General features: G+C 38.9%; 1 protein-coding gene across 1 annotated transcript; it reads left to right on the forward strand.

The window, feature by feature from the left end:
• Positions 1-1083: 1083 nt before the first annotated feature.
• On the forward strand, positions 1084-11403 carry isca1 (iron-sulfur cluster assembly 1). Its single transcript, XM_052125343.1, has 4 exons — positions 1084-1179; positions 8710-8763; positions 8870-8975; positions 10307-11403. Exons 1-4 carry the CDS (start codon positions 1099-1101, stop codon positions 10453-10455), a joined length of 390 nt encoding a protein of 129 aa, XP_051981303.1. The 5' UTR covers positions 1084-1098; the 3' UTR covers positions 10456-11403.
• The last annotated feature ends 474 nt before the right edge of the window (positions 11404-11877 follow it).

Consider the following 11877-nt stretch of genomic DNA (forward strand, 5'->3'; position numbering starts at 1 on the left):
ATTTTAACTAGTAAAAATGTAATTGTTGATATCAAGAATTAGCATTGTTACTAGTAGATATCGAATCCCTGATATCAATAACTATCATTTTAACTAGTGAAAATTGAATTGTTGATATCAAGAATTCATATCCTGGAAATGAATAAAAGTTAAAACGGCTTGCCATATTAATTATTTTTTTGGTGCGTTAGCTGTATGTGATGATCATTTTAATGTGTAATTTGGAATTAAATTATAACATTTTACATCAGAGAAAAGGGTAATTAAATAGAAGACAGCCATTTCTAATAATAAAGGTACGTACCAAGGCAGAATGTTTTCATGCTTATGACACAGAGCTCTATCTGGTGGTGCGACAGTCAATTAAACGGAGTAGTCACGTGGTACCTGTTACTTTTCTCAGCGTGGATCATCTTGGACCAATTACAGTTGTTTATGATTTTTGGATACAGATTTTTTTTTTAATGATTTACAAAGATTGCTGGGATGGATTTTCTTTTCTATGTAGTTTGTTCCAATCTTTGGAATTAATAGTTTAATATTATTCATATTACATGGACATACACGATCAGCCACGACATTAAATGATGAGAGACGTAAACAGAGAATGGCCAGACTGGTTCAAACGGACAAAGTCTACGTTAACTAATCACTTTATACAATTGCGGTGAGAAGAATATCATCTCTATTCTGAGATGTGAGTTGGCGCTGTTTTGGCTGCACGAGGGGACTTACACAATATTAGGCAGGTGGTTTTAATGTTGTGGCTGATCGGTGTCTGCAGGCAGACAAAAAACGTCCTGATGGAATACTCCTTATTGTCTAACAGGACACAGTTCACAATCAAATGCAATAATGTCACAGACCGCGTTCCACGGTCATTTTTCAAAATTCATAAGACAAGACGTTTTCTGACTTTACGTAAATTGCACAATAACTTACATTGTCACGTGGTGAGTTAAACACCAGCATTAGCTGATTAGAGGCATCCGAATCTGTCACTCAAACAACCAACCAATCCAGTGCGTTCAGTGGGCGGGTGTTCCGTGTGTCACCAGCATTTTCATGTTTACGTGAGTGAGATTAAGTAACTTTAACATGGCAGCCTCCATAGCACGGGCGACAGTTAGGGCGGTCAGCAGACGGAAAATACTGCCCACAAGAGCAGCTTTAACGCTCGTGAGTACTGTCTTTATCATACCACACAATAATGAAGATAAATAAATCGTTTATTTTAAATTATGCCACAGTGTACGTGACAAATGTGTTTACTAGGATTCAGAGCTCGGATATCTGATCAATAACTAACTACTGTTGGATAACTTTTGAAGGGTATCATTCAAATGTACGGGCCGAGTAGATTTGATTCACATCGTGGTTGTGTTGAGCAAATTAAATGTGACATCAATGTCAGTCTATCCAGGTTAGCAGGTATTTGGACAGTAGGGGTTCAATCTTCAGCTGGCTGGCAGGAGCCGCCACTGGCAGGTCACATGACCTGCCAGTGGCTGGCTGGCAGCTGCCAGTCTGAGCCTGGCATGTCACGTGACCGCTCTGGCAGGTCACGTGACCTGTCAGTGGCTGGCTGGCAGCTGCCAGTCTGAGCCTGGCATGTCACGTGACCTGTCAGTGGCTGGCTGGCAGCTGCCAGTCTGAGCCTGGCATGTCACGTGACCTGTCAGTGGCTGGCTAGTTGTCTGGCAGTCTGCCTTTGGCAAGTTTCAGAAACCATTGATTTTTGACAGTTTTTGTGTTTTGTGTTCCTCCCTTTCTAGCTCATTTATTATGCATCTGTTGATATGATTATGTTCTTTAGTATGATTGATGTTTTGGGGACTGTTATCCCAATATAACCAGTCAAATGGCCGTGATCAGACTGGCAGCTTACAGACGCTTGCTGGACGCTCATCCAGTCAGTCGCGGCTGATCAGCGTAGTATAACGTTGCCTGACACTCTCACTGCAAGGAAATAAATTGTTTTCTTATTATGAATATAATGTCATGCATCTTTTCTTGTGTATAATTGATGTTTTGGGGACTGTAATACCAATATAACCAGTCAAATGGCCGTGATCAGACTGGCAGCTTACAGACGCTTGCTGGACGCTCATCCAGTCAGTCGCGGCTGATCAGCAGTATAACGCTGCCTGACACTCTCACTGCAAGGAAATAAATTGTTTTCTTATTATGAATATAATGTCATGCATCTTTTCTTGTGTATAATTGATGTTTTGGGGACTGTAATACCAATATAACCAGTCAAATGGCCGTGATCAGACTGGCAGCTTACAGACGCTTGCTGGACGCTGTATCCATCTATTCACAGAGTAGGCCTAACAGTGAGTGAATCTTTCTCTATTGTTCCCTAATGGTTAAACACTTTCACTAAATATATAATTATATTCAATAACTATATTGTGAACTACATACATATATATATATATTTTAATAATGAATTTAACTAAATATTTAGATAAACTTGTTTGTAACGTCACGTGTGTGCCGGGATCTGACTGTTTGAATCGCCTACCCACCCGACCCCACTAAACGGTGGTATCTTATGACGAAAGAAAGAATTGTGAGGTGTATGGCATGTTGCCACTTCAGTAAACGGGATTAAAATAATTTAGCCTATAATTGACGTATGCTACGTAAACAATTGTAAACTATATCAGAATTTGACAGTTTCGAATAAACTACCCAGGGCAATAAAAATGGGATCTTACGAAGTGGGAGGTAGGCTAAGTTTCGTCTTAATTGTAGCCTTGTATGTTGCCACTTCAAAAATAATGTATCGCAGACTTCCAGAACTTTACCGGAAACCTTAATTATAAATGATAACAATTATGATGACTTAAGATTATGTATTCATATTAATGATGTCGCTTGTTTCAGATTGTTATAAGTATATGGAATGTATTTTTGTATCCTTATTTACTTTTGTTCAGTAGGTCTCTGAATTTACACATGATAATCCACAATCATGGCAGGCAAGTAAAGTACTTTTACATTTACATATTTTTTCTCCTGACTGCAACCCCTTTTGCCCTATGACCTAACCTCTGCGTTTCAGGGGTCGGGTTAGGTGCTTTAAAACATCTGCACAATGTAATGTTTACATATTAACCTTAAGACAAAACATTACATTATAATGTAACTAAATTATGGTGGCAGTTAAAAATGTATTATTTGTTGTGACCTTAACATTCTCATTCTCGTTTCGTCCGCAAATTAGGTTTATATCCTTAGAATGAGAGGCAGGCAACAGTAACAGTAAGCAACCAGTCATGATCAGGGCCATTTGATTGGTTTAATTGGGATAAAATTCTCTAAAACATCAATCATACAAATAAATAAATGCATATTATGTTCATAATAAGAAAACAATTTATTTCCTTGCAGCGAGAGTGTCAGGCAACGCGTTATACTCGCTGATCAGCCGCGACTGACTGGATGAGCGTCCAGCAAGCGTCTGTAAACTGCCAGTCTGATCACGGCCATTTGACTGGTTATATTGGGATAACAGTCCCCAAAACATCAATCATACTAAAGAATAGATGCATGACATTATATTCATAATAAGAAAACAATTTATTTCCTTGCAGTGAGAGTGTCAGGCAACGCGTAATACTCGCTGATCAGCCGCGACTGACTGGATGAGCGTCCAGCAAGCGTCTGTAAGCTGCCAGTCTGATCACGGCCATTTGACTGGTTATATTGGGATAACAGTCCCCAAAACATCAATCATACTAAAGAACATAATCATATCAACAGATGCATAATAAATGAGCTAGAAAGGGAGGAACACAAAACACAAACACTGTCAAAAATCAATGGTTTCTGAAACTTGCCAAAGGCAGACTGCCAGACAACTAGCCAGCCACTGACAGGTCACGTGACATGCCAGGCTCAGACTGGCAGCTACCAGCCATCCACTGACAGGTCACGTGACCTGCCAGTGGCGGCTCCTGCCAGCCAGCTGAAGATTGAACCCCCACTCTATTTGGAGGAGGGTTGTGTATATGTTTAGCCTCTGTGTTGAGTTTCTGCATCAGAAGCTTCTAGAGTTTAGTTGTTGTGGTTTGTAGAATATTGTCTGCCTGTCTTTCTGTCTGCCTGTCTTTCACAAAACCAAAATGACAATTAAATACATTTTTGGCCTTTCACAAATATTCAGTGACCAATATAGCCACCCATCTTTTCAATTACTCCCTTGAGCAATTTATCCATCCAGTCTGTCAGTTTCTTGATCTGTTCATGATCAACTTTCGCTGAAGCAGTAACCACAACCTCCTAAATGCTGTTCAAAGAGGTGTATTGTCTTCCCTCACTGTAAATCTCATGTTTGAGAAGGGCCCACCATTTCTCAGTAGGATTTAAGTCAGCTGATGAAGGGGGCCAAGTCATTATTTGGGCATCTTTGAGGCCCTTGCTGGCTAGCCAAGCAGTGGAGTACTTGGATGCATGTGATGGAGCATTGTCCTGCATAAAGATCATGGCCTTCTTGAATACTTGAAGAAAGTACTTTCCAGAAACTGGCAGTAGTTTTGAGAGTCCATCTTCAACTCGACAAGGTCCAACTACCTCATCCTTAATGATGGCAGCCCATACCAGTACCCCTCCTCCACCTTTCTGGCACCTGACTCGAAGTGGTGCCCTGTGTCCATTAGTGATCCAACCACGTGCCCATCCATCTAGTCATTCAAGAGTCTCTCTCTCATTTCATCTGTCCTTAAAACCTTTGAAAAGTTTCTTTGCTCAATCTTGATGCTTCAACTTGTGAAAATATTCAGTGGTGGTCATGTTTCAGCCTTCTTGACCTTGGCCATGTCTCTGAGCACTTAGCACCTTCTGGAAACTCCAGGTAGGTTGCAGTTCTAGAATATGGCAGCATTGGAGGATTATAAATTCCTAGAAGTTTCACGTTAAATTATTCTCAAATCTTTTGCATTTAATTTGCACCTTTTCTTCTCCATGTGTTCTTTGCGCCCCAGTTGACTATTCGCAAGAAAAAGTTTGATTGTCCGGTGGTCACACCTCAATAGTTTAGCTATTTTAAGAATGTTGCATCCATCTGTTCTCGATTTTGAATCATCCAACATCATCCTCAAAGTCAAATGGATTCAAAATGATATTCGTTCAAGTGATAAGTTATGATTTTAAATCCCAAATATAATTAAGAAAATTAGAGGCATTTACTTTTTTCTTAATTGTAACTTTGATGTCAGCAGACTTCCCATTAAATTATCTAATTTCCATATACCGGTATTGCTATCGTGGATGGTTGTGTATAAGCACTTCTCCCATCACAGAAATGGTCATAATAAAAACACAAATTTTACACTCTTTAAAATGGAAATAAATAATAATTTTAATGCATTAACAGGAGTAAAAAAAACTGAAAAGCCCAAAAGAGTATTAACTTTTATAAAGCCTTGAATATCTCCTTTTGAATCTTAATGTTATATGCTTTGTATACTATATAATGTATAGCCTGTTAGTGTACACTGTCAATATACCCTTTTGAAAGATCTTCTTATTTCTCCTTTTTGTTCTCAATTGGATTTTGTTGACTCTACAGATGGAAGCATTCCACTAGAACACAAATGTTTACTTTTGTGTAGATACTGAATTGATTTGTCTTCAGGAAATGCTTCTACTTTGTTAAAACAATAAATTTAGGGGGACTGTGTAGCTCCGTGGTAAAGAGGCTGACTACCACCCCTGGAGTTTGCTAGTTCGAATCCCAGGGTGGGATGAGTGACTCCAGTCAGGTCTCCTAAGCAACCAAATTGGCCTGGTTGCTAGGGAGGGTAGAGTCACTTGGGGTAACATCCTTGTGATCGCTATAATGTGGTTCGCTCTCGTTGGGGGGGCGTGGTGAGTTGTGTGTGGATGCCGTGGTGGCATGCGCTATATCGCCATAGTAATGCACTCAACAAGCAACATGCGCGGATTGACGGTCTCAGACGCAGAGGCAGCTGAGATTCGTCCTCCACCACCTGGATTGAGGCGAGTCACTACGCCACCACGAGGACTTAAGAGTACATTGGGAATTGGGCATTTCAAATTGGGAGAAAAAGGGGAGGAAAAAAAAAAGATTTAAGTAAGTAAAACTTACGAGTGAGTTACAACTTTGCAGAGGTGCTTTTGATCATTGCATCAAAACTGTGCACGTGACCGAAACCACTGCCTTAAAATGATAAGTATTCCTTGCTTCAGTGTCACAAAAATGGGTGATTTAATTTATTAGATTGTTCAGATCCAGTGACCCAGACATTTCTATTACATTCTCCAAATTCCTTAAAACACTCATTCATGTGCAAGTGCATGTGTTTCCAATTGAAGCTAAGAATACAGAACATGGCCTATATACAACTTAAGAAATGGATTCGATATTTCTGATTCGCAAGCTCTCGAGTTGATTTAGTGTCATAGCTGTAACTTAGTCTCATGAATGTTGAGTTTTATGCACTGTGCGTTTTGCTGCAGTTTCCTGGTGAAATTATTGATTGCTTCATTATATTATTATTATACACTCACCTAAAGGATTATTAGGAACACCTGTTCAATTTCTCATTAATGCAATTATCTAATCAACCAATCACATGGCAGTTGCTTCAATGCATTTAGGGGTGTGGTCCTGGTCAAGACAATCTCCTGAACTCCAAACTGAATGTCAGAATGGGAAAGAAAGGTGATTTAAGCAATTTTGAGCGTGGCATGGTTGTTGGTGCCAGACGGGCCGGTCTCAGTATTTCACAATCTGCTCAGTTACTGGGATTTTCACGCACAACCATTTCTAGGGTTTACAAAGAATGGTGTGAAAAGGGGAAAAACATCCAGTATGTGGCAGTCCTGTGGGAGAAAATGCCTTGTTGATGCTAGAGGTCAGAGGAGAATGGGCCGACTGATTCAAGCTGATAGAAGAGCAACTTTGCCTGAAATAACCACTCGTTACAACCGAGGTATGCAGCAAAGCATTTGTGAAGCCACAACATGCACAACCTTGAGGCGGATGGGCTACAACAGCAGAAGACCCCACCGGGTACCACTCATCTCCACTACAAATAGGAAAAAGAGGCTACAATTTGCAAGAGCTCACCAAAATTGAACAGTTGAAGACTGGAAAAATGTTGCCTGGTCTGATGAGTCGCGATTTCTGTTGAGACATTCAGATGGTAGAGTCAGACTTTGGCGTAAACAGAATGAGAACATGGATCCATCGTGTCTTGTTACCACTGTGCAGGCTGGTGGTGGTGGTGTAATGGTGTGGGGGATGTTTTCTTGGCACACTTTAGGCCCCTTAGTGCCAATTGGGCATCGTTTAAATGCCACGGCCTACCTGAGCATTGTTTCTGACCATGTCCATCCCTTTATGGCCACCATGTACCCATCCTCTGATGGCTACTTCCAGCAGGATAATGCACCATGTCACAAAGCTCAAATCATTTCAAATTGGTTTCTTGAACATGACAATGAGTTCACTGTTCCACCAGATCTCAACCCAATAGAGCATCTTTGGGATGTGGTGGAACGGGAGCTTCATGCCCTGGATGTGCATCCCACAAATCTCCATTAACTGCAAGATGCTATCCTATCAATATGGGCCAACATTTCTAAAGAATGCTTTCAGCACCTTGTTGAATCAATGCCACGTAGATTTAAGGCAGTTCTGAAGGCGAAAGGGGGTCAAACACAGTATTAGTATGGTGTTCCTAATAATCCTTTAGGTGAGTGTATACTGATTCACTTTCACACAAATCAGGACTGCAACAGCTGATTATGTCTTTTATAAATATATTTTTCACACTATTACTCACACACTGCTTGATATCAAAGCACTTTTACTATAACACATCATTTGAAAAACGATACATTTTAGCACTTGTATTACAGACACACCTACAGACACACCTACATTTACACACTTGTTCCAACATGATCAGCTTCCGTGGTAGTTTACCTTATTGAGTTTTGGACCTCATTGAGTACTTGGCAGACCGCGGTTCGAGCCAAGCCAATCACAGAAGCTGACACATGAGATGAAAGTGTCATAGAAGCGAAATGAGATGACGTGGTTGCTTCAGAAAGTGTGCATTTAAGTTTTTTTATTTGGCTTTAGGACACTATCGGTTGGTTAAGGGTAAGGATGGCTGTTTTTTTAACCTCTCATTTACTTTTAAAATACTATTGTTTAGGTAAAAGTTTATGCTAGGGATGTATGTTTTACTCATTAAAACATCCATCTGATATTCACCTTAAGAACGTTGTCTAATTACGTCACCTTTTTGACGTAATTTTTGGCGCCCCTGCTGGACATTTCACTGGGAAACTGCAACCAAACTTCTATTGAAGCATGCAGTTTCGATTTGCTGAAATGTTTCAAAAGTCACATAACGTTCATAAGACAAAGCATAGAACGCAGCACATAAAAGATTGCAAAAATGTAGGCATAGTAACGTTCATTCTATGAGACTTAGTTGTTTTGTTGTTGTTTTTAATCTACAATTTACTGAAAAGGGTAATTAAAGAGACTGCGTGGATCTCGTCTTTGGACACACATCACTCACATTATGCACACAGTCACATTTCAAATGACCTTTTTGTCATAATATTTTGGGATTATTAAGACACTTGGACACAGTAATTTTTCATTTCTTAATTACAAATGATGATAATCAATTGTATTTTCTCCTTCATTTTCAGACCCCTTCAGCTGTGAATAAAGTCAAACAGCTTTTACAAGATAAGACAGAATATGTGAGTATTTACTCGAGTTATTCATCAGCAATGAAATCATGCTGTTTTTTATTTCACCCTCATTCTTTGAATTTATTTTGTACACCATTCATCTGATCCCAAACAGATTGGCCTTAAGGTCGGCGTTCGAACCAGAGGTTGCAATGGCCTCACCTATACTCTTGACTACACCAAGGAGAAAGACAAATCAGATGAGGAGGTGTTGCAAGATGGTGAGTAGGAAAATGAATGAACACACTCCATCTCAACAGAAGCACATAATAGCTCTAATCCAAAACATAATGAGCTGCATTGTTGTCTACTGCGTACATAGACTGCAACCTTCTAAGGCAACATCCTTAGAAGAAATGGAACCCTATAAATGACTAACTTGGAAAACCATGCAAAGGCAGCAACTATGTGCACCAAACAAATAGCTCCCAATGTGAAGCATGCAGGAGACAATTCACTATTAATGAAATAACTGAATGAATTCAATCTGATAAACTGAATCCGACTTCCCGATGCTACTTTAAAGAAGGGAGTGTTTTATTATTACCTCCTGCTAGTGTGCAATACATTATGATGTAAAACAGCATTTTGTCACACTGTGCAGTGCACAGCTACTCGTTGGAAAAGCTAGTTTGTTACTGGAAAAGCTACATTATTTTGAAAACAGCTGAGCAACTGTTATACTAATGAAAAATATAGGTAGGTTAGCAACATCAGTACTTTTTGGTATGTCCAGGACAAGCATGCCTTGAGTGCCAGTTAATATTATGACAACATTAACATTCCATTTATTGATTTAGAGTACATATATATTATTTATTTATTTTTGAACATTATTTATTTTTATCTTTGCATTAAGCAGTCTAAAGTGTAAATTCTTAAGTAAACAGTAGAGTGCAACAGTGCCCCGCCCACTTTTCCAGCCATCTTGGTTCTGGAAGTGTTTTTCCCACATATTTTTTCTCATAGGGATTTCATAAGCCATCTCACAGCCATTTCACAGCCATCAACCAAACCAGCCATCTCCAAGGTGAATCACAACATTACAAACTTTGTTTTTTGAAGTGCATAGAATTTAGACAACAAGACAAAGGTACAAAACTGGGTAATCAATGTATTTAATGAGGGAATGAAATACAATCCCATGAAGCTTCATTATACGTTGTTCATTATAAGTTTTAATTCAATACATTTAAAGTACATTTTAAAATATTCAGAGATAAACAAATAAAGTAGTTTGAGAGTGTAGGGAGGCAGATGCGATTCCATCATTTGTATTGCATCACGAAAGTGGGCGGTCGCTGCATATCTCTTGCCGTGGTTTGCCAACATGGGTAGTGTAGTTCTTCACCAGGAATTCCACTAGTAAACATATTTCAAAAATGGAGCTCATGGTTGCTCTGTCTTAAAAGGTTTGTAAGTTATTGTTCAAAATCAATTTGCCTATGGAGAAAATCAATGGGTTTTTACTTCCAGAACCCGACTGTTGCACTCTATTGCCAGATTACCATGGAGACCTATTTTACTTGTTTTGTTGCTGCACATTTTTCAGGCGTGAGGGTGTTCATTGAGAAGAAGGCACAGCTGACATTGCTGGGCACAGAGATGGATTTCGTTGAAACAAAAATTTCCAGCGAGTTTGTATTCAACAATCCCAACATCAAAGGAACATGTGGGTGTGGCGAAAGCTTCAACATGTGAACCTTGCTGCACGTTCCACTGAACTTAAAGCTCTACCCCTGCAAAACATCCACTCCAAGTCCATAATTCAGAGGTGTGAGTAAAGATCAGAGACACAGGAGACCGAGAAAGAGGAATGTTTGGGCATCACCTCCTGCACTGCTACCAGCCACCAAAACACACACCGATGTACACTTTCTGTGGAACACAATTGGAGATATTTTGAAGAATCTTCGCACAAAGTTCTCATTTTGTGTTTCACAGAAAAATAACAGGTTTGGAATGACAATAGTGTGAGGAAATAACGACAGAACAAATTTTGGGGTAAACTACTATTTCCTTCAAGACAATTTTGTGTTTGATATTGTCTATTGAACATGTGCCTGTACAGCCATCTCATGCGGATCTCAGAGGAGATATTATAACAGCACTCCATGTTTGTGGTTTTTGAAGGAGTTTAATGAATTAATTTAATAAATAAATGTAATAAGTAATCTGTCATCCAGTTGAGCTGACACGCATTCATATTTTGCTAACCTGGTTAATGAGATCTAATGATGAGGCTGAACCTGCTGATGTCACATGTCTCATCCTTAAAATGATAGGGCCTCGATGTACAACAAAGGAGCTTTGCAGTTGCTTCCTTTTAGTTAATTGTGGACCAGCAGTATTTTTTATTTATTTTTCTGTCCACGAATAACTGTCAAACCATTTAAATATTACCTGTCTGGTCAGTAAATACTTAACAAATTAAAACAGTGGTTTATAACTATATATGTTGTAGCATGTACCATGTTACATGGTAGTGGAAAAGTATGCAGCACAGGAAGAGATACCATTTAGAGAATTTTCAAATGCAATTGTTTGACTTAGTCAAACTTGTTACATTGAGATGTAAGTATAATTAATGTGTACATAAGAATGTAAATCCCTTCGACTGTCTTTTAACGCACAAATAAACTCCTGCTATACATGAGTATGTCGTTTTTGTTGTTTTTTGCCCTCGATTATTAAATGCCCCCATTATCTTCGGATATGTGTGGCAGTAAAAATCTATTCTAGTGCAAAGACAAATGCAGTAACTGCATATTTTGTTGAAATTGAGTTCCATCTGAAATTTGGTCTCTTGTAATATGATCGGTCTTGTGGTCTGATTGATGGGTTTGGCTGAATTATGTTGATATTGAAAGAAACAGACGGAAAATTGTAGTAATGCATCTTATTGTTAAGATAATAACATACTTGGTCACTTTTTAAGATATTTCATAACAAAATTCCATTAAATTGACTTGTGTAATATTACAAGCTAAATATACTATAATTTAGAATCACTTTTCATAGTAGATTTATACAAATAGATTTTTGTTGCCGTATTTAAATGCAGCCTGCACACATTTGTCCATACTTAAAAACACTGCAACAGCAGGCCTACCTAAAAGGTCT

This window comes from Xyrauchen texanus, chromosome 4 (genome assembly GCF_025860055.1).
Source record: "Xyrauchen texanus isolate HMW12.3.18 chromosome 4, RBS_HiC_50CHRs, whole genome shotgun sequence".
Lineage (NCBI taxonomy): Eukaryota > Metazoa > Chordata > Actinopteri > Cypriniformes > Catostomidae > Xyrauchen > Xyrauchen texanus.